Source organism: Hippocampus comes, unplaced genomic scaffold (assembly GCF_001891065.2).
Source record: "Hippocampus comes isolate QL1 unplaced genomic scaffold, H_comes_QL1_v1.1 scaffold177, whole genome shotgun sequence".
Classification (NCBI taxonomy): domain Eukaryota; kingdom Metazoa; phylum Chordata; class Actinopteri; order Syngnathiformes; family Syngnathidae; genus Hippocampus; species Hippocampus comes.
In genome coordinates this window covers 1,456,234-1,478,691 of record NW_017806158.1, presented here as the reverse complement: position 1 = coordinate 1,478,691, position 22,458 = coordinate 1,456,234, and the positions used below count along the sequence as shown (strand labels likewise).

Sequence of the window (22,458 nt, the reverse complement as noted above, 5' to 3'; positions counted from 1 at the left end):
GACGCAAATGACGTCACACAAGACAACAGCTAAGCTAAGTTAGCCGAGACGACACTCGAAGTCGGACGGACACAATTTTCTGCCAATCTGTGTTTTTCCCTTTTTGGCCAAATATATTTTTTACGACAACTGTCTTGTCCACGGCGTCTTTTATTCGTTCCACTGGGGTTGAGCAGGTGTGTTTATAAAGAGACGAAAATTGTTTAGGGACTATCCCCCACGTTCTAGTTGAGATGGTATAACCCAAGAGGCAAAATGACGCTTGCTATTGTTGTTGCGAGTTGCCATTCGTTCTACTAAACCATTAGTCAAACACCGTCATGTCTTCTGTCGTTTTACACAAATAAAAATCTCTTTACTGTTACTAGTGTTAGTGCCTCAATACGGCTACGCTCGTGAAAGCAATACAACGAATGTTTTTTTAACCCTTGTTGTTCAATGTTGTCAACTAATATCCGGATTAATTTTATGCAAATTTTCCTCTATTCTCTGGAGAAATTTTCATAAAATTTTGAAAAACCCGGAATTCCGGGAAAATTCGGAGGACTTTCATCTCTGGATTGAAGATCGTGGCTGAATAAAAATGTCTGCCTCTGCCTTCACAAAGAAAATGTCTTTTTTTTTTTTTTCCTTTTTGTGTATTGGGAGTATTCATTTTAGTATACGTATATTAGTGTTCTTTTAATCCAGTGGGGAGTAGTGAGAAGTGTTCTAATACGGCTAAAGTAACCAAAGCATCAGCAACACACCAATACAACAGCAATAAATGCATCCATAGAGAAAAATTGCACAACGGCGAGTGACATGGATTCTTTGTCAAGCGTGTTTTGACGTATGCTACCGAAACGATCTGATGTCTGTTCAGCTCTACGCTCACTTGTACATATGAATGTCAAATATTCCTAGTTCATTAAACATTAGCAATTCTTCTAACTTGAGCATAAATAAGGTCCACGCTTCGTGTCGAGTGTTCAAATCTTTCCTTTGTTCACTCTGGTTGTCATAGCGACTGTTACATTGAAAGTCCCAACACTAGAGGGGGAAAGCAATAGCATTAAACATCACGCTCTGACTGGCTGTACACGATACGTCTACCGACAGGATTATGCATGTGTGTTTAAGTTTTATATTGATCTACTCGTGAGCAAAATATTAACAGTTAACTGCTTTCTCAACAACTCTGGCATGGATAAGACGGAACGCACGTTGGTTATGTTAGCGAACTAGCCAAGTTAGCTTCATTCATTTGTTTATAATCGTGTAGAGCGGTTACGTGCAAATTAAGGTGCGCTGGTGGACAGAGTTTTCTTGCTAAAACGCACATGGACGTGTCAATATGGAAAACTAATACAATTCCGAACGTTTATAATATGAACGCAAGCTCACCCGCACGGTCGCAGTTGTCAAAACGTGAGAATACGGCGCTTTTTTCTGTGAGGTGCGCTGGCTAAACGAGTCCGGAGAGAAACAAGTGTCGGTTTTCATGTGAAACAGGAAGTTGGCTGCCCTCAACCAACACGAAGACATCTTGTGAACAATACTGTATATTAAGACTTATTGAGCTCAAACCCTCTCATTAACGTGTTTTTTTCCACTCCACTGTGGATTATGTTGTGGACTTTGCCGGTTGTAGAAATCGCACCCAAAAAAAAAGAAGAAAAATAAAAGCTGTTTCCGCCCGGTCTCGAACCGGGGACCTTTCGCGTGTTAGGCGAACGTGATAACCACTACACTACGGAAACATATAGTAGAGCGGCCCTAAAAGTATTATATAATTTAAAATAACACGTTATTGGCATGCAAAGGTTGAAGGTTTAATATTAAATTTAGGATAGATCTGAGATGGCTCAATAAATACAGAGGGTCGCAAAAAAAAGCTCGAATAAAGGCAGCATTGAACGTTTGTCCACCAGAGGTGGACAATATTTATAGTTTATAGTTTATAGTAAACACCGGCAGGTCAAAGGACGGAGTGTAAAAACTCGAATGGCATTTACAAAAAATAAGGTGCTCTCGTCGCCAAAGAGTGCAATATATTGTGATGTTTCTTAAGTGCGTACATGCGCTCATCGGAATGAAAAATAATAAAATTGAGTTATGCAAAACACAAAGGCGCTTTTCAAATCTAGCAAAATATTACAGAAAAAAGGCTTTTATTTCTCATCTTGTCAGAAAAGAGAAACATGAACAGTATGGAATTAAGGCAATCCAATTTTTTTGCAGACTGTTCATATTCAAAGTTTTTGCTTTAAGTATTATCGCAAATAAACTATTTAATCCAGTCTGCCCACAGACTGGATTTAGGTGTTAAATTTCGGCATCTGGAAGCTTGAGTGATTGAGTTTGACATGCGTCTCTAGTTTCTAGTGTGAGAAACTAGGGGGCTGTCATATTTCTTCTGATAAAAGATGACCCTGATTAAAAGAACATTTACAGTATTCCCTTTTCAAGATCAGATGTCTGGCTTTTTGGAAGTTTGTCATGAAAAAAAATATACAAAAAAAAAAACAGCACAGACCACTCAACACCACACACCTTCATAAAATGTTTATTGATAAAAAATAAATGTTGTAAAAATGGCCTTTACAAATCACATCAGATCTTTCAATCAGTACAATTTATACTCGTTTAAATGCAGATTTATACAGTACACTCCCTGACTTGGTTCATCTGATTGCACAAATTCACAAATTTGTAGAATATTCATAGTCATCAACAATATAGTCTCCCCAACTACCCAAATATATGTATAACTTTCAACGTGCTTGATGTAATTAAATCATATTTGTCTTACAACAGAGAACTGACTACTGTACATAGATGTGTGTTCTAATCAGAGCTGGATGAGTGTGATGGCTGACTCGTACCAAACCCAGAAGCCTGGGTAGACAGCCTCACCGAATGAAGCCTTAAAGCGGTGAATGAGAGACATTGTTTCCCCAAGAGAGTAAAAAGACAGAGTTCCCCCACCGTGGTCCAGGAAGACCCCAATTCGAGAAGAGTATGGTGCGTTGACCTCGATCTGGTCCTTGTTGTGGCGTGCAGAGTAGCTGGAGTCAGAGCAAAAGAGGCTCCAAGACTTGCGGTTGTAGCCGATGCGACAGCTATCCCCGTAACCGGACCTCTTGATGCCTTTGTAGGTGACACCCATGGCAGCCCCCTCCCCACTCCAGTCGACCTCCCAGTAGTAGGCGCCACCTGAGAGGGCCTCCATGCACAGGACCTGGGGCAAAGAGTCAAATCTAGCGGAATTGTCTCCATAGGATTGGGGTTCTCTCCTGAGGCTAGCTTTCCTGTTCCCTCGGGAAAGGTGGAGCTGTCGGTACGCCGTGTTTGGATCCAGAGTAAGCTGGCATGCATCTAAGAAGATACACAAGGTATGGATTTTAGAAGATTACATAACATCACGTAAAAAAAAAACGGAAATGGTAAAACGCAAGATGAGAAAAGCTTATTCTTCACATGTCCCATCACCACTGCAGCAGCAGCTTCAAGTCCCAAATTTGAGCACAACAGTTGGATTCTTTCACCTACACAGGAAACGTAATCCCTCACTGAACAAGCAACACTATATGCTTGATTACACTGGTCACTGAATTTTACCCAAAAATGTTATTAGCGATGCAAAGAAACTTTCCGATAAATTTTGTGCTGATTCCAACCATTCCCTCATTTTCATACCCATCATAACAATAATATAAAATGTGCTATAGACTATACCACAAAATATTTGACTATACCGTACAGTCAAATATTTTTGTCACATTTTTTCAATTAGGAATTGGGCTCAACAACAGGTGGAATTTTTTTTCTGAAACTGTATAAGGACTGTGCCGGCCCACAAATTCTCAAAATCTGCATGTAACTGACGCAAATTGAAATGCATCCGAATTTTAGATTTTTTTTTTTTTTACAAACCCCCAAATTCTTCACATAACATTGATAATCATTCAGTATATGTTTTCCACCAAAATGGGGGTGGGGGGGATCCTCCACAAAATGAAAAAAACAAATAGGAAAATTTTTTTAAATAATTTTAAAAAATGGATTGGAAAAAAAAATATGTGAAAATGTGAATCCGGGGGTGCCAAATGATGAGTATGGGAGGGTCGACTGTACTACTATACTACTGCTAATAGTAATACTAATACCAATACAAAAACTGAATGTATTTTTGACACAGATTTTTAAAAATTGTGGGGGTTTTCTCTTTGTCTAACTAGCACATCAGGTTTTTGACATATTTTCATTTTTTTGTTTTTAAGTCTGACCAATAAAGCTTGTTCAATACATATTTTAATATGTGTTGTAAATTATAGCATGACGATTCAGGAAAAAAAATTCACCTGCTGCTCAAATCTTAATTCATAAATATTCCAAAATTCAGTACCGTCTTACTTATTGTTATTATTAGTATTAAGAACACTTGATGTGCTTGAGAAAAACGAGGCAAAATTTGGAATCAGTGCAAAGAATTCATCCAGAGTTTACTTGCATCTTAGATTTTAAAAAAGTAAGAAAAATACGTTGACAAGTGTTTGCGTGTGCCCAGTAATAACATAATTCATATCACCACTCTTGTTATTGTATTAGTAACTTATATGTGAATAATGTATTCTGTAATGTTTTGTCTGTTATTTGTGAAGCACTTTTCAAGGTACTTCACAATGATTTAAAAATGCACAACACACCACACTACTGATTAAAAGTAAGTTTGAATAAAGCATGTTCTTAGACTCGGATAGTTCTGTGCAGAAGAAAGGAGTCGCTGTGGAAAAGGCTCAAAGGTAAGATGGGAATGTGGATTGAAGCGGAAAAGTGTGAGACCCTCTGGCTTTACACATCAAACAGGTGAGAATCATTGCAGGGGTTAGATGTCACCTGCCTGCTATGTCTCTCTCTCTCTCTCTCCCTCTCCCTCTCCAGATCACAGTTGGTGGGACACCCGGCGGCCCCTGCTAGTTCTGCCCGGTTTATTATCTGGAATGCCAGAGGTATCAACACTGCTTGTAAGTTTGACCACAAACAGAAACCTGCTGTAACATAACTAGCATATTGCATTGTAAAGCCAAGGATTGGATTCATACAAGCTACAAGCATTCCTGATTTATTAAAAAAAAAAAAAAGTATTTTTGGTTCTTATCAAAGATAGCTTTTTTTAACCCTAATCTTTTTACAGCAACTCAGTGTCACTTTCTCCGTTACAAGGTGGGACAAATAAAGAACAGTATGTCCAGAAAAAAACGTGTTGGATTTGTGGTCAGCGACAGGGTCTGACAGAGGAGCTGATGAGCACCAAATGCAACTTAAGCGCTGAAACGAGCGAGAAGAGAATACAGGAATCAACGGAAGCGAAATCAGCTGACACTCACATTTCAGGAAGTCGTCCCTGTGCTGTGGTTCCTGCACTTGCACAGATCTGTACATGGGAGCGTCATCTGCAGTGGAAGCAAAAACAACAAAAACATCCTGATTAGAACATGTTGTGTAAAAAAAGTGCTGTTAAAGCAGATAAGCAAAACTTGATGTCGGTACTGTGCAAAGTAAACCGTAACTTCATGGTATTTACAGGGTCAAGGCAAACAACGGCTGGATTCAAAGGACAATGGGTGTGTTCATGTAAACTCAAGTCACATTACAATCAAGGTAAACATTTGAACAAGTGGCTACCAAGTGACGTCAAATTACACCACATGAATAAAATACAACAGCAGTGGGAACATATTCGACTGAACTGTGCAAAACTTTGTAGAAGACAGACAACTCTTGACTTTTTCAAGCCAAGTGATGCAAAAGTCACCCAATGCGTTCATTTCAAATTGAAACACATCCCTTTGATGACTTTGTCCTGCCTGCACAATACAGAGCTGAGATGTCACTCAGGATAAAACGAAAAGTATATAACAGAGTGCATGTTGTAAAGTCAGCCATGTTTAGAATGTGAAGTAGGGCTGGGTAATTGATTGGATTATCGTCATGAAAGAAAAAAAAAAGATTATTGTGCCAAGCGGTGCAGTGTATTGGCAAGTTCCAGACGTTGTCAAAGTACCGTGAATGGACGATAGTAACTTGCATGGCAAGCGTGTGACGTTATGTGATTCTGCCCTTCTTGTGCTTTAAACTCTTTAATGACACCCCAGTTAGAGTTTAATATAAAACAAAAACTCAAGAAAAATAATTACACGCCTTATATATTTAAATACAAGACATGTTTCGTTTTTTAAAACATCGTCTTTGCTAATGCTAAATTCAATGTAAAATAACATTGACGTGCTAACGGGAAATTAGTATCAAGCTCTGAGAGTGATATTCTTTCAAATAATGAATATTCATACACAAACGCTACACAGGTAAAACAGCAATGCTCAAAGGCACACATTCTTCCCAATCTTTGAAAAACGTGTTAAAATTATTTCATACTAATTAGTCGCAACTGTCTTCTTCGACCCTTCTTGTCTCAAAAGTGTATTCTAGGCACTGCTCAGCAAGAACACAGTATTTATTTTAATTTGTTTTTTTTTCTATGTATAGTTTTTTTTTTTACTTTGTTAGTGGTTGTTTTTTTTTTCAAGTTCTATTCAAAGTGAAATTTTCAAGGATTCAAGGCTATATCAGAATGAAAATGCAGGAGACTTGAAATTGACATGACATTTACTATTTTATTTTTTACTTGACAAAGACAACACAGTATTCAAGAATAAAGTGTTCAAGATGCAGGATTGTATGTGAATGAGTATGATTGTTTTGAATAGTTGAGCTTTGCTGTAGTTTTTTGAAATTTTACGTTATGAGATCAATGAATAATATTTTTTATTAATCCTGATTTAAATATCAATCTAAATATCGTGATTATTATTTTTTCCATAATCACAGTCATAATGTGAAGACATTTCTGCATCTGCCAAGCCCAATTGCAGTTAAGTGTGACAACATAGTTTGTTGTTTTAAAATGTAAGTAATAAAATTTTATGACGGCAATAATTTGACCCTGAGTTAGGATTAGTTGTAAATGCATGATTTTCAATGGGTGAACTGTTGAGAAATTTGGATGAACTGGATCTCCGTTTTTGGATGGTGTATGCCAAAATTTGCACTCAGTTTGACTGCCCACAGAAAAAAAAGATTTCAAAATTAGGTTTTCACCTAACTCACCTTTATATGCACGTTTCTTTTTACCATCCTCCAGTTGACAAAAGGTCATTTTGTTCACTGTAAACACAAATATGTGTTGGCATTGTCAAAGAATAGCAATAGATTGCATAATAAAGCCACATAATAATCACAATAAGTGACTCATTCTCACCTGTCTTGGCTACTTTAACCAGTTCATCATTGCCAAATTCGTTCATGTGCTGTTTCGTCTCAGACACGGCCTTAGTAACTGGATCGAAGGTGAAGTAAGGGTTCACGGTCACTGTGGGCAGCTCCTCAGCCTCGGTCTGGGCTATCAGCATGTGGTAGCTCTGATAACGAAAGGAAAAAAAATGGAGAAGTAAGGGTACACTGTCGCATTTCAGTGAAAAAAAAAAAAAAAAACAAAAAAAGGGCACCAAATCATATTGTTGTTGTTCAGTCGCCTATATGCACGTTTCTTTTTACCATCCTCCAGTTGACAAAAGGTCATTTTGTTCACTGTAAACACAAATATGTGTTGGCATTGTCAAAGAATAGCAATAGATTGCATAATAAAGCCACATAATAATCACAATAAGTGACTCATTCTCACCTGTCTTGGCTACTTTAACCAGTTCATCATTGCCAAATTCGTTCATGTGCTGTTTCGTCTCAGACACGGCCTTAGTAACTGGATCGAAGGTGAAGTAAGGGTTCACGGTCACTGTGGGCAGCTCCTCAGCCTCGGTCTGGGCTATCAGCATGTGGTAGCTCTGATAACGAAAGGAAAAAAAATGGAGAAGTAAGGGTACACTGTCGCATTTCAGTGAAAAAAAAAAAAAAATCAAATAAAGTGCACCAAATCATATTGTTGTTGTTCAGTCGCCGCGTTACCTGAATGAAGTGGATGTGGTCCTCAGTGCGCGACAGCTGAGTGATCTCATTGTCTCTCCTCTTCAGGTCGGTGATCTCGTGGGTCAGACGCTCCATGTGACCCTCCGCATTGTTGAGTGCCGCTCGCTTATTGGTGGAGATCATTTTGGCCATCTCTTGCTGCATTCTCTCAATGGAGCGGATCATATCGCTAAACATCTTCTCGCATTCCTGCATTGCTCTATGCGCTGAGTTCTGCGCAGGAAACAGAGGGGCAGGCCATAAATCAAGCGGGTGTCAACATTTTTTTTACAAGTATCCTGAACAAAGCTTTCCCAACATGAAGGAATGACAAACGTGTAGGAAGTTGATTCAACATCCTATTCAATCTGCAAGTGGTTTGCCTGGTTTACTCATCCTGATGAATGACTGTTCCGAACCTTGAGTGCATCAACTGCTTGTTTCAGTTCCTCCATCTGTTTCAGTCGATCATGAATCCTCTCCTGGATCTCAGCCTGGGTGGCACCTAAGCGTTGCTGTGGAGGCGACAATGATTGGATTAACTTGTCACAAACCGTCAGGAAATTAGCAAAATTTACAAAAAATTCTGACATTTTGATTTTTTTTTTTTACCCCACTTTGTTTGATTATAGCAGGGGTAGGGAACTCCGGTTCGTCAAGAGCCATATTGCACCTGTTTTTGATCTCTCTCTACTTCAACACACCTGATTCAAACGATCAGCTCATCAGCTAACTCTGTAGAAGCCCGGCACAATCATCATCAATTGAATCAGGTGTGTTGGAATAGGGACAACTCTAAAACAGGCAGGATATGGCTGTCGAGGAACCGGAGTTCCCTACCCTTGGATTGTAGTATTGTACAATGTCACTTAACTGCTTACCTGTTCTTCCGCCCTCTCCTGCTCGGCAGACACCATGTCGTGCCCTTTGTGTTCCTTCACCGTACACAGCACGCAGATACACATTTGGTCAGTGCGACAGAACAGCTCCAGACCTTTCTGATGCTGGGGACAGATCTGCCGGTCCAGATGGCCGATTTCGTCCACCAGTTTGTGCCGTTTAAAAGTAGCTGACTCGTAATGGGGCTTGAGGTGCCTCTCGCAGTAGGATGCCAGGCACATCAAGCAGGTCTTGATGGCTTTGTTCTTCTTGCCGACGCAGATGTCGCAGCCCACGTCCTGCGGGCCGGCTACGTTGTAGTCAGGGGACGGTGGTGGCGGCGGGAAGCCGTCCGAGTTGCGTTGCATGGTCGAATGCCGAGAACCTCCGATGCGTCTCGGCGTAGGCCTCTTGTTGTAGGTAACCCGGCACTGAGGACACAGGTATGTGCCCGTATGGTCTGCGTGGTCCCAGTATGTCTTCAGACAAATGGAGCAGAAAATATGCCCGCATGGAATTGACACGGCATCCCTGAGGTATTCCTTACACAGGTGGCAGTTATCTTGCTCGGACGCCATGGTGTGCAACTGCTTCGGTCCTTTTCACTCAATGCTGTGACACTCAATGGATTGTGTCAGCACAGCAGCAAAATGATCCCAGCCCGACTACTGTCGTAAAGTTATATGGAGTAAACAGAGGGAGAGGCTAAACTGGTTAAGCCGAAACCAGTAAAACAAGGGCGGGGCAAGGCAAGGGCACAGCAAAACGTCTTCATCAGTTCGAGAATGAATAAAATGTGAGATGACGTGGGCATTGAGTAGTTTCATCATTTCTTTTGAATGGGATTGCCTGTAGACACTCCAAATAAAAAGAAATTCAAAACAGAATTTAGATGGGACCGAATGAACTTTGCACCGCCGATTTGCATTTGAATGAAGAATAAGAACAATGAGGCGTATCTGAAACAATACAGGCGTGTCACAGTTATCATGTAATGATAGCTCTTGAAGTCATAGTGCACCACGAACAGATTGTTTGCACGCCTCTTTTTTATGACGATCGGCCGTCATGTCTCATCAATGAAATCCGGAGGGATTGCGTTCCTGCAGTGATGCGCGGTTAATTGCTTTGATTAGATTCATTTGGCTTGCTTTAATGCTGGACCAGTTATATTTCAACCACGACCTCTCCAAGTTACTCATCAATGTAACTTTTTAGCATTAATTTAAAACACTCATTTCTAGTGAGGTTGAACATACGGGTTCCGTGGGTTAGTAATGAGATTACATTGCTGCAGAGACTCTTTTTGACAGAGAAGAATGTTTTGGGGTTTTTTTTTTGATTTTTTTCCTCTGGGTGAAACAAAATACCTTCAGATGAATGTTTCATTTTACAGTGAACACACATACACGTACACACATACAATCACAACTAAGATGGAGTTTCAGGGTTGTTGGAATGGAGTGGAATGCGACTACACTTGATAGCCCAGATAACAGCCGGGGCAAACAGATTCCATTGTTAAAGAGCCAAGATGGGCCCCTGCAGAGTGGGCTACGAACAGGTCTGTTGCCCACCAACAACAGCTGATATGCTCGAGCAAAAGGAAAAGGAGAACAGTGTATCGAAATGATGCAAAGTAAGCCAATCAATCACAACAAACATCAATAATCGATGATGCCCCTTTTAATTGTAACAAGACTTCATGTATCAATTTTGAAGAACGAATGATTGTCGTGATTCTGATTATTTTTCTTATGACTCATTAAAATTTGCCTGGTTAGAAATATTGCATGGTTTTTCACAGCGGCACATGAGTTCATATGATTGATGAAACTGAAATGCAAATCCTGTGAAAATAAACGTTCGTTTAAATTCCATAGAGCCGCATTCTTTCGAGTTTCAACAAATCTCGTTGGCTGTAAATTGACACTGAGGAGGTTTTGATTATGAAAACTTGTCTGTACTTTGTTCTGCCAACATAAATGACCTTGGTTTGGACAGTAAATGGACTTTGCTTCCATAAAACGACAAAAAAAAACCCCAACGTTTTTATGGTGAAGAGGAATCTATTGGCCAATGATTACTGCACTTCATTCTAGTCATTCCATAGGATGTCTGTTTAGAGGGTTAGTTCGATTAAAATAATTTTTGTTCAACATAACTGACGAATAGTTTGTTTGCCGATCTGAAGCGAAGGATGTGTCTGTGCATAAAAGTATTCGGGCTACATCACTATTAGGAAAATGAAAGCAAAATCTGCAAAGGTAGGAGATGAAATATGTCATGTGACAAGAGACCCTAATGTTTGGAGAAAAAAACAATTAAATTCTTTTATGACTAGAAAAGACTTATTTTACAAAACTGTCAGAAGAAAAAAGTGTTCTTATTGTTATTTATGTTATTATTATTCGTAGTAGTAGTAGTACTTATAACAGTGGTCAAAATTCCCACAAAAATAGCTGATACCAGCCACTTTTGTTGTTCTCTTACATTCATTGGATATTATTACTGAATAGATTTTATTAAAATTGTAATTGATGATTAAAAAAACAACAAAATACATTTCCTCTCATGTTTTAGTTTCTGAGAAACACACGCAAAGGTTGAGTGACGTTGGTGGTGCATTAAAATAATTGTTTTCCTAAAGGTGTAGCTTGACATGCTACTCAACTGTCATAACATTAATGCAGCGAATTGTTGTTGAATTATTCCAGTGTTATCTTGTGGAATTAAAAGTGGGGGGTTGGGGGGGGGTTCTTATTTTTGTAAGTCAGACTCAAACTTTAGTTTCCAACGTTGTGCACATTTGGAAATTGGCAGTCACATTTGTCCGTCTTCACTTTGGGTACCTATACCAAAAATCACTTTTGTGTTTTTGTGGCATCATATATTTAGAATGGTGTCTTCCTGTTTTTATTACACACCCTCAGTGAACTCGCACTTTGTTTCCTTCCATAAAATAGCCATGTGTGCTTGCCTGCGCTTTACCCCGCCGAGTGCATGCCCGCCTCTATCGTAAGCGATGCTGACCTTTCACCTTGAACTCGGTTTAACGACGGATGACTGTGGAGTATCTGTTTGCTCAAAACAGACCTCCTCAGTTCACAACAAGCGGTTGACTCTTTCCACGGTCCTGTCATTAAAACAAATTAAAACTGCCCTGTATCCCAAACATGATCAAGTTTCATCGAGTACAACAACGACAGTGTGACTGCGTAGTCTTCCCTTTTTCGATATCAGAAGTGTGTTAAGTGTTTTCCCCTCCGCAACAGCTCGAGGTAGTTAATCTGTAATCACAGGTTGCACCCTCTACTCTGGAGGAAGGAAAGGGGGGAAAAAAACTGCCTTATCACAACCTGACCTAATATGGTGAAGTAATATGCATGAAGTCATGCAGGATACTGAACGAAGAGCGGATACTGCACTTTTAATTGATTTAAAATGTGTTTCGTTGATGTTGTTTCCAGTTCCGTTGTGGAAAGTAATCTTTTTTTTTTTCCAGTGTCCATTCAAAAAAATAAAAAAATAAATATTAGAATGACTACAGTCGTGTGTAACCCATCGCCCAGGCCTGATAGAAACGCTAATGAGGGGTGTGTGATGTCAGCGTGCACTTGCCTCTTGTGGCTAATTTGAACAGTGGAGTCGGCAGCTTTCCGCGTGATGTAACACTCAAGTATGTCAAACATCTACACACACCTGCAGCTCACAGGAATGTTCCGTTCGCGCACGGCTGCATCTGCGGCTGGCTCCTTCTGCTGAACAAACAGATGCAATCTCCATATCTGCGGTTACATATTGACCTCTAGGGGTGCATTTGAACGTCCCAACTGGTTACAATGTAAGAAGTATAACTCGGATCAAAGGCGCGGGAAAAGGATGTTTTCCTGAAAATCTACAAGCTTGCGACATCCGTGTTTGTATATTGGGTGGTCCCTTAAATTCCAGCGGTACCTAACCCTCCGTTTGTGTTTGTTGGACTGTAACCGGTTTAAGACAATGGCGATTCTGTCCGACAACAATAGGTGGAAATACAGCTATTGAGAAGTGCGCGCAATTCATCCCCAGATGAGCCACAGGAGGAATTGGAATTAAGCTGTGGAGGGGAAATGAAGGCGTTTTCGAGCATATTTCTTTTCTCGTTTTGAACTTTACACATTTCACTCATTCTCTCTTTCAGCCTTTTCGTTTCCTCTCTTTCCGGCCTACAAGGTTCGCTCTCCCTCCCTCCTGCTTTCTTTCTCTCCTCCCTTGCTCAACCTGCTTATCTGAACAGGGCAGGGCTGCATACACTCACACGGCGCAGGAGGCGGGCCTTGTCTGCTTTCAATCAATAACCTCTGGAATTCAGAAATACAAGTAGGTCCTGTCTCTGGCAGGCTGTACCACACTCAGGAGGGCGGGCTCCCACGCAGACTCGGCTCAGCGCTCTTTGCTCCCGGCATTTTCTCTCCACTTCCTCAGGACTGAAAGCGTTCCGTGCGCCCACCACAATGGCTGACCACACGTCTCCAGACTACTTTAGTTGTACCCTGTGCGTGAACCTCCTGAGGGACCCTGTCGCTATTCCTTGCGGCCACAGTTTCTGTATGGACTGCATCAGCGGCTACTGGAATGAGGCGGACTACACGGGGATATACATTTGCCCTCAGTGCAAGATCACCTTCACCCAGAGGCCCGTGCTGCGACCCAACGCCACCCTCAGCATGGTGGCTGAGAAGATCAAGAAGAGTGGTCTGAACCTGAACGTCCACATGCCCCAAGGGAACGGCTATGCCGGGCCAAGCGACGTCCCTTGTGACTTCTGCTCCGGAAAGAAACTCAAAGCCATCAAGTCCTGCCTGAACTGTTTGGCATCCTACTGTGAGAAACACCTGAAGCCACACTATGAGTCAGCCACATTCAAAAGGCACAAGTTGGTAGACGAGTTGGGAAACTTGGACAGGAAGATTTGCCCGCAGCACCAGAAGTCTTTGGAGCTCTTCTGTCGAACCGACCAAATGTGCATCTGTGCCATCTGCACAGTCAGTGAACACAAAGGCCACGACATCGTCTCTGCTGAGGCCGAGAGGAGTGAGAAACAGGTAGGATCGTCGGTGAAAATGCTTTACTTTGTTGTTCGACAACACAAATACGACAGCTACCTGTTAGATCACTTTACAAAAACCCTCAGAGAACTAAAGTGTGTACTCGTGTCACAGTGTCACTGTTGTATGATTAGACAAGAACCATTCGACAGGGCATGTTGGCTCACTGAAAATTATCTGTTTGTTTTTTCCCCAACCTTCAGGAAAACCGTCACACGTACTTTGCCCTATTTTTCCAATGGTATCACCTAACTTGGCGGGCATTCACCGCCAAAACCAACGCGGCTCTCTGATTAGTTGCGTGGAGTGTTTGGGGGAGTGTCTCGCTTATCACTACCGAAAGTTGATTTTCAGTGAATGTAGTGTTCCATCTGTGGGATGGTTACACAGAAACTTGTTTTCCTGTGCCATTTCCCACCTGTGGGAGGAGGCTCGGAGTGATACTGGAATGTCAGGGAGTCAAGGCTTTCAGCCGCTCGGGATCGTGAATCAAAGCCAAACACAATCGAGGCGCTCAAGTGCTGTGAGGAAACACAGACGGTCAGCAGACTGTGTTGTGTATGAATCGACATTGTTTATTGTATTTTATGCCCCCCCCCCCACCCCTCCTCCTTGCCTTCCATTTCCTCACAAGAAAGTCTAGTATCTCTAATCAGGACATTTACAATCACGGTTTCACAAATCTCACACCATCTCCTCCTGTCTCTCCTCCCCCCTCTCACACTCTCCCCCTGCCAGATTCCCCACATTCCACCAGCTTATCTTGAAGAATGGCTTGGTGAGTTTGAGAATAAAGCTGAATTCGAAAAGCCCTCTCTATTCTGCAGGCCAGTATGGCGGTCACCTTGAAACATCTCTTGAAAAAGTCAGCGGTGGTTTCACATTCCTGACATGGCCAGAATTCCATTACAGACCCCCCCCCCCCCAAATCTGAGATCAAACCTGCCCCATATTGAGAAGCCTCTTTGAATAAGGTTTATGAGACATGCTGAGTTGGCTGTCTGTACTGAGCTTTCAAATATGACCCCTGTATTTTCTCAACAACAATAATCGAGCCAGCATGACATTGAACTGTAGCTTTGAGATTTTCTGAAATGCGCTGATTAGTACGATACTAAGAAATCATTTGTTCCAGAAACTCTTGGGAATCTCCACAGCTGAGATTAGACAAAAATGTCAAGAGCGCGTAAAGGAGCTGGAGGAGTTGAAGACGGCGGTGGATTCATTAAAGGTAAGGTCAAGCATTAGAAACTCAGGCTTTAGGATGGCAACGGTCCCAGAACCCGTTGTTATTATTCCTCCTTTATTTCTCATCGTGAAAACGGTTTGGTAAAAACAACAAGACAAATTGAAAGTGGACTAGCAATGAATTGCGCTTAGCCTCGAGGGGGTCCTCTCTCATCACATAACCTTCAAGTTACATCTCATTTGCCTGCACAAATAACACACTGCTCAAGATAGAGTAGTCGTACCTCCAGTAAAACGCATCCGTCGCTTTTTCGTGCAGAACTCGGCCCAGCGAGCCATGGTGGAGAGTCAGAAGATGTTTGAGGACATGATTCGTTCCATCGAGAGGATGAGGTCAGAGGTGACCAAACTGATTGGGATCAATGAGAAGGCCGCATTCAACCAAGCCGAAGCTTTGGTCGAGCGTCTGGAACAGGAGATTGACGAACTGAAGAAAAAGAAGTCAGGCTTGAAGCAGCTTTATTCTACGGACGACCACATCCACTTTTTGCAGGTATCCTACTTCAGAAACACGGCAGGACTTGATCCTGACATGACTTTTTTTTTTAATGTATAAAAATTCACAAACACAATAATAACACATAATAACACACCAAATTATGACAATCCAAAACAGCTAAACTATGGTTTATGATTGATGTGAGTTGACAATAAATGAACTGTTTTTCCATTTTTACATACAAATAAAGTACTGTGATCCTGAATGTATTTTTGCACGGGGCATATTATTTACATGAATTATTTGTCAAAACTTGCTTCCCTCAGAACTTCAACTACCTGTGCACCCCCACTGATGATGGCTTCATACCAAAGGTGACCGTGAACCCCGACTTCTCCTTTGGGGCCGTCAGGAAAGCTGTAGCCGAGATCAAGGAACGGCTGGAAGAATTTGGCAGGGAAGAGCTGCTGAAGATCTCCAAAACAGGTTTGTCTGATTTTCGCAAATAAAAGTGCACCAGAAAAGCGCCAAAAATATTTTAATAAATGTATACTGTGTCTTACAGTGAATGATGTTCCGGTGTACACTACGGAAAGTCGAACACTGGACAGAAGAAGCAGAGGTAGGCTGATGAGCAAAAATATTTAGAATAAACCGGACCAGAGTGGGGCTCATTTTCCGCTCTGAAGTTTCACGGCTCAAGGCCGGCCCACATATGGTCACGATGTTTTAATCTAAATCTACAATTTTACCCTCATTAGTGTATCAATGTAAAACCATTCTCTCCAAAAATATTCATATTGTATTTGATCAAAATCACAACTCAATGTGCTTACAAGATCACGATCGGTGTGACTTTGAAGAAATATGAGAACACAGTAAATAGTTGAAGTGGACAAAAAGACAAAAATGAGACCGATAGGAATGTGCACTTAACATTGGATAACACACCTGGCACTGAATACTAGATTTATCAATGTTAAGACAGCGACATTTACGCAGCTAACATGGCGTTTCCTGTTCGCACTCCCATTTAAAACTTAATCGCTCCACTTCCGGTGCACCGCTCAGTGGACTGACACCAACTTGATGATCGTCACAGAGCAACACGCACTTCAATAGAGAAAGGTTTTTCCTACGTGCTTTGTTACCTTTCCAAGTCACACCCGTGATTGTTATGCCTCTTTAATGTGGTATTTTTTACAGGCAGGGTATAATAGAGTCACAGTGGCGTTTCTTGTTGTGTTTTAAATGATTGCGACTCGGTGACATCTGTAGCCAGTGCTCTATATAATGTATTGGTCTACCAATAGCAATTAATGTGTTAGTACTTCATTTGTACGATACAATAGAATACATCTTTATTCATATAGTGCTTTCACAACAGCTGCAACAAGGCAACTGTACATGTAAATGTTACAAATGCACTTAATTTACTGATTTCAAAATTTATCCTCGGTCTGGAGGAAATTAATGTGAAGGCTGGAAAAGCTGCTCAAGCATCACATGTAGCACCCCGGGCCCACAGGAAATCACCTGGTTCTCCAGATTACCCACTCCTGTACTGACCGTCAATGCACGAGTTCAAACAACACAGCCGACAGATTTTAAAAATTGCTGTTTAATTTGCAGGTAAAGACCACAATATGACCACAGTGGACAGCAACCCCGCCACCCCAGAGCCAAGGAGCAGAGCAGATTTTATCAAATGTATGTATTCACAATAATTTTTTAAAGGAGACAAATTATGCTCATGTTACATTTGTGGAATGCTTTTGTCAAAATAGCCACACATATTACACACCCTAAACTCTTGTCTTGCTGAAATTAGCCCATTTTCAGGGGCCAGCCCTCTCATATGCAAGTAGGCTATTGTATACCTCGACCCGATATATTTGTCCATCTGAGCCAATGGTGAATCTGTCTTTCGCTACATTGACTATTGTGGTGGGGTGGGGGTTCATTTGGGGGATGCAGCCTGATTCTTGCAACTGGAGTTATGGGAGCATTGTGGGTGTGAGACTATGGGGTGTCTCCGCATGATACTGTTTCAGTCACTTGACCATCACTTGAAAATGGCTCTGGATCTTTGGCCACCTTTGTAGAGCATGTCATGGGTGGAAAAACTCATGGGGACAATTATGATGTAAAATAGCCCCACTGTTACGTAACATTGAAGTGGTAATGCAGAACAGTTTGCTCACAATGCAAAATGGACAGATCAAAGATTTACAGTACCTGGTTGTTTCGTTTCACAATGAATGCTTGGGCAGGCACCACGGAGATTATTTGTATACAAGCCATTAAAAAGTAACATTTGCATTATATGTCCACTTTAGCACTATTAAATTTGACTTCACATACTTCAGTTAGAAAATAAAAGTGTATTGCTCCTCATGATGCAGACTTCTGCCAGCTGAAGTTGGATCCGATCACAGCCTACAAAGAGCTGTACATCTCTGAGCACAGCAGAAAAGTCATCCGAACCAGGGACCTGCAGCCATATGGGGACAACCCAGACAGGTTTGACAGTTTTGCCCAGGTTCTGTGCCGGGAGGGTCTGTCTGGCGGCCGCTTCTATTGGGAGATCGAGTGGAGTGGGGAGTTCTCCATCGGAGCGGCCTATAGGGGCATCAGCCGGAAGGGCAAAGGCTCTTTGTGTCTGCTGGGCTACAACGATAAATCCTGGAGTCTACTCTGCTCCGACACCGGCTACTCGGCCTGGCACAACAGAGTTGATAAAGCCGTCAGCGGCCCTCATTCTCCGAGGATAGGCGTGTACTTGGACCATAGCGCAGGCGTGCTGGCTTTTTATAGCATTGGAAGTAGTATGACGCTGCTGCACAGGTTTGAGACCACGTTCACTGAGCCCCTTTACCCAGGCTTTGGAGTTGGAACCTCGGTCAAAATCTGCACCATCAAATGAACATATTTGACTCAACATTTAAATTTTGATGTTTTTTACGTGTATGATGCTTTTTAAATATATATTTTTGCATAACATTGACAATGTTACACTGTTTAGAGCTGTTTTCCACCCAAATGTGTAAACCGTCACATACTGTATTATTATACATTTTCAAAATCAAATGACTGTAACACTTTCAAAGATCACTGTCAAAAAAAGGCCTTTAAAAGCGGTATGCTTCACCTCAAGTTACAGTGCATGTCACATCCTGATATTTCATATTTATCTTGCGTGAGAGGGTGTGTCAAATGTTCTTATAATCAAAACAGATAACTGGATGCATTGTCGCATTTTTCTTTGTGACCATAATTTCAAAGAACTGGAAAAATGATTGCATGCCCTCATATTTGCCTTTTCACAGTTCAACTAACCCTTTATTTAACGTTATGCATGTTTACTTACATAGGCGACTGTTTATTGAAAACCCTGAAGATAATTGTTATACAAAACAGTCTTATTTTATATTTTGGAAAGATTTATAGTTTTGAATAAAGAGCGAAATAAAAAAGGTAGTTTGTTTCATTGTTTTTTCCACCCTCAAGGCAACAGTTATATAAGTACAGTACACGACAAGTGTTGTCGACCAAATAAGGTGTGTCGTCTAGCAAACGTACCATCAGCTTCCTCTAGTGGATGATGACAGGAACTGATTTTTTTTTTTTTTTTGTTCTGAGGGTGCCCGATGTGAACTTTCTCATACTTCAGCCTCCACTTTGAAGTTCCTGTAAACCAAAACGGTTGAGATGCTCCAGGGTAGGCCGACTCGGTCATAAGACATGAACGTTATTGAGCATTTGACTGGTAAGATGAAGCAGGTTGGTTCGGAAATGAAACCAAATCTTGAATTCTGGAATTCCTGCGAGGCGGTGTTCTTTGCCATTCCACTTTTTTTGTTGTTTTGGAAGGCATTCATGGTCTGATTGTTACTGAATCATACTATTGTATTACACATTCTGTATGTGACAAGCAAAATCTGACCTTTTTGTACAAACTGACAATATACCATTAATAATACAAAAATGTACTTTGTTATAATAAGCAAAATCTAAAAGGCGTGAATTTTCATATAAGCAGTTTCTGATACTAATCGATCAACTACAACTCATTTGCTGTTCCTACAACTTAAATAAGCAAAAATACTTCTCAGGTACTGTACATAAAAAAAATGAACATATCTGGGAAGCATCGAAAAAGATATTTCACCAACTACTCTGCCTACTTGGAGGTTGGAAAGTCAAATACCTCAGAGTTACTACAACAATGCATGAGAGAGACAATGTGAAGAAAACGTTTTTTGTAATAATACACATCTGTTTATTGTTCCCTAATATTTTGTAGGATGCAGAGCATACAATGCTCAAGAGGAAAAGAAAATAGACAGTCCAAAAGTTCAGACATTATAGCCAATAATTCCTCCTTTTCCAATGCATTCGCCAATGTAAAACCACATCAGTACTTCAGTAGCCACCAGCCCATTCCTGAGAGCATCCTGTACAGAAAGGAACAAAAAAAAATTCTGAATAATAATTTAACAGTTACAGCACCATACTCTAATCAATGTAACAAACACAAAAGCCATTAAGACAAAACACAAGTCAACGGTTTCAAACTGGATGAGCTCCATTTCAAGCCTCTGAAAATACCTTTAAACACTTGAACCAAAAAATAAGTAAAAATCTCTAAACAGATTGCTCAAAACGTCAGGATGGCCGAAAAGGACTTTGGATTACCAAACAGAATTTGACCAGATACTGTACAGTCCAAGGTCAACCAAAGAGCATTCACAGTGATTTACTTTCATGCCATTTTATGTTACGCCTTTATTTCAAAATGGAATAAATTAATTTTAACCTTGAAATTCTACACACAAGAATTAATTCTGACAATTAAATAGTTATTGAAATAATAGATTTGCACATTTATTTAAAAAATATATCTTTCCCTCAATATTGACTAATCTGCCAGGTCCTGCTACTGAAAACCATCCCACAGCATCATGTTATGGGAGTGTTTTGCATCCCTGTAGGGATGGTAGTGCCCAGGTAATAAGCTGCGCCTTGTTTCCTCCAAATACGATCAGTCCGCGGTTGTGGACCCATGCAGTAAAATAATCTTACACAGCACCGCTCGACAGTGTCCGTGAGACTTTGCATTGTTATAGTTGTGAAAAGTGATGCAGCTCTTGCATAGCATCTCAAATTGTGCAAGCGTCAGGATCGTGTAGGTTGTTTTGCTGATTAAAAAAAACCAACTAACAAGTATTTTCGTATTGTTCTCACTCATTTTAAATAGCGTTTGGAAAAAGCATCATCAAGCGTCTGTGAAACCACGTCAACGCACCTTGACTGTTGTTTGTCCAAGGCGTCCCGTCTGGAAACCCTTGATGATGTTGGATGCCCCCTCGATGGCCTTGGGGATCTCGGCTGGACTAGGTGGGACAAGTTCAACGCGGGCGTAATGCCAGAAGGTTGCTAGCCGAGGTTTGGAGTAGGTGACAGCGGCTGAGAGATGAGGACACACGATCAGCCAAAATAATGACAGCTAATGCTAACGTTAGCGCCGAGCTTCCGACAAAAAAAAAAAAAAAAAAGAACCCCCAGCAAACCAACCAAAACCAAACCCCGTAAATAGTTATTGAAATAATAGATTTGCACATTTATTTAAAAAATATATCTTTCCCTCAATATTGACTAATCTGCCAGGTCCTGCTACTGAAAACCATCCCACAGCATCATGTTATGGGAGTGTTTTGCATCCCTGTAGGGATGGTAGTGCCCAGGTAATAAGCTGCGCCTTGTTTCCTCCAAATACGATCAGTCCGCGGTTGTGGACCCATGCAGTAAAATAATCTTACACAGCACCGCTCGACAGTGTCCGTGAGACTTTGCATTGTTATAGTTGTGAAAAGTGATGCAGCTCTTGCATAGCATCTCAAATTGTGCAAGCGTCAGGATCGTGTAGGTTGTTTTGCTGATTAAAAAAAACCAACTAACAAGTATTTTCGTATTGTTCTCACTCATTTTAAATAGCGTTTGGAAAAAGCATCATCAAGCGTCTGTGAAACCACGTCAACGCACCTTGACTGTTGTTTGTCCAAGGCGTCCCGTCTGGAAACCCTTGATGATGTTGGATGCCCCCTCGATGGCCTTGGGGATCTCGGCTGGACTAGGTGGGACAAGTTCAACGCGGGCGTAATGCCAGAAGGTTGCTAGCCGAGGTTTGGAGTAGGTGACAGCGGCTGAGAGATGAGGACACACGCTCAGCCAAAATAATGACAGCTAATGCTAACGTTAGCGCCGAGCTTCCGACAAAAAAAAAAAAAAAAACGATCCCTCAGCAACCAACCACTAACCAACCCGCAGTTAGCTATTTAATCATAATCAATACACGTTGTGGCAACGACAAATTGCGCCAACTCGCAATAGCTACGACTATTTATTTTATTCAGTTAGCAACCAGTCAGTATAGGTCATGGTAACTCAACTGACATAGTGGAACCAAAAAAGAAATAGCGAGTCCTAACTGGACAAGCATTATAGAACTGCAACAAAACAAATACACACACACAAAACTTACCGCCAACCATACTTGGCACTTTGGCGACCAGCTTTTGCACTGCTTGTGCCATTTTGAGACGGTAATCGACGCTGTTCGATCGTCTGCTGCTAGCCGGCTGAATGTCACCTCCAGCAAAAGGACCCGTATCAAGAGCTGCCCAAACAACTGCCTGTACATAATTGCCCGTGTCTTACGTACAAGGGCAAAAATATTAGTGATCAATAAAAATGTCTATTGATAACTTTCTGCCACCAGTCGTTTTGATACGA

General features: G+C 41.2%; 4 protein-coding genes and 1 non-coding gene across 6 annotated transcripts in view; 1 reads left to right on the top strand and 4 right to left on the bottom strand.

Annotated features, from left to right (window-relative positions):
• Positions 1-1,500, bottom strand: part of ruvbl2 (RuvB-like AAA ATPase 2) — a 7,963-nt gene extending 6,463 nt beyond the window's left edge. Inside the window, exon 1 of one of the 2 annotated variants that reach the window (XM_019895198.1) lies at positions 1,387-1,500. In XM_019895198.1, the coding sequence (XP_019750757.1) occupies positions 1,387-1,485 (99 nt within the window). In that variant the 5' untranslated portion in view covers positions 1,486-1,500. The remainder of the gene's footprint in view (positions 1-1,386) is intronic. The other variant, XM_019895199.1, reaches the window with a different exon arrangement.
• A 169-nt stretch (positions 1,501-1,669) lies between these two features.
• Positions 1,670-1,742, bottom strand: trnav-aac (transfer RNA valine (anticodon AAC)). The gene has a single exon. It is a non-coding gene; the product is annotated as a tRNA-Val (tRNA).
• Positions 1,743-2,532: 790 nt separating this feature from the next.
• ftr83 (finTRIM family, member 83) lies at positions 2,533-10,227 on the bottom strand. Its single transcript, XM_019895097.1, has 9 exons — positions 8,889-10,227; positions 8,427-8,522; positions 8,008-8,241; positions 7,727-7,886; positions 7,571-7,632; positions 7,304-7,538; positions 7,153-7,209; positions 5,373-5,438; positions 2,533-3,360 (listed from the first exon to the last, which is right to left on the bottom strand). Exons 1-9 carry the CDS (start codon positions 9,462-9,464, stop codon positions 2,834-2,836), a joined length of 2,013 nt encoding a protein of 670 aa, XP_019750656.1. The 5' UTR covers positions 9,465-10,227; the 3' UTR covers positions 2,533-2,833.
• A 2,292-nt stretch (positions 10,228-12,519) lies between these two features.
• ftr82 (finTRIM family, member 82) lies at positions 12,520-19,286 on the top strand. Its single transcript, XM_019895190.1, has 7 exons — positions 12,520-13,973; positions 15,112-15,207; positions 15,484-15,717; positions 15,990-16,149; positions 16,229-16,285; positions 17,296-17,373; positions 18,069-19,286. Exons 1-7 carry the CDS (start codon positions 13,383-13,385, stop codon positions 18,587-18,589), a joined length of 1,737 nt encoding a protein of 578 aa, XP_019750749.1. The 5' UTR covers positions 12,520-13,382; the 3' UTR covers positions 18,590-19,286.
• Positions 19,287-19,921: 635 nt separating this feature from the next.
• On the bottom strand, positions 19,922-22,349 carry atp5l (ATP synthase, H+ transporting, mitochondrial F0 complex, subunit g). The gene is made up of 3 exons (XM_019895247.1): positions 22,208-22,349; positions 21,709-21,869; positions 19,922-20,120 (listed from the first exon to the last, which is right to left on the bottom strand). Exons 1-3 carry the CDS (start codon positions 22,257-22,259, stop codon positions 20,022-20,024), a joined length of 312 nt encoding a protein of 103 aa, XP_019750806.1. The 5' UTR covers positions 22,260-22,349; the 3' UTR covers positions 19,922-20,021.
• Between the last annotated feature and the right edge of the window lie 109 nt (positions 22,350-22,458).

Excerpts from the sequence above, each read along its gene's own strand:
- ftr82 (XM_019895190.1), top strand. The coding sequence starts at position 13,383 with ATGGCTGACCACACGTCTCCAGACTACTTTAGTTGTACCCTGTGCGTG. Across the intron at positions 13,974-15,111 it reads CCGAGAGGAGTGAGAAACAG|AAACTCTTGGGAATCTCCAC; the intron begins GTAGGATCGTCG and ends CATTTGTTCCAG. Across the intron at positions 17,374-18,068 it reads CAGAGCAGATTTTATCAAAT|ACTTCTGCCAGCTGAAGTTG; the intron begins GTATGTATTCAC and ends CTCATGATGCAG.
- ftr83 (XM_019895097.1), bottom strand. The coding sequence starts at position 9,464 with ATGGCGTCCGAGCAAGATAACTGCCACCTGTGTAAGGAATACCTCAGG. Across the intron at positions 8,242-8,426 it reads AAGCAGTTGATGCACTCAAG|AACTCAGCGCATAGAGCAAT; the intron begins GTTCGGAACAGT and ends TTTCCTGCGCAG. Across the intron at positions 3,361-5,372 it reads CAGGGACGACTTCCTGAAAT|ATGCATGCCAGCTTACTCTG; the intron begins GTGAGTGTCAGC and ends GTATCTTCTTAG.
- atp5l (XM_019895247.1), bottom strand. The coding sequence starts at position 22,259 with ATGGCACAAGCAGTGCAAAAGCTGGTCGCCAAAGTGCCAAGTATGGTT. Across the intron at positions 21,870-22,207 it reads AGTGCCAAGTATGGTTGGCG|CCGCTGTCACCTACTCCAAA; the intron begins GTAAGTTTTGTG and ends CTCATCTCTCAG. Across the intron at positions 20,121-21,708 it reads TTGGACAAACAACAGTCAAG|GATGCTCTCAGGAATGGGCT; the intron begins GTGCGTTGACGT and ends CTTTCTGTACAG.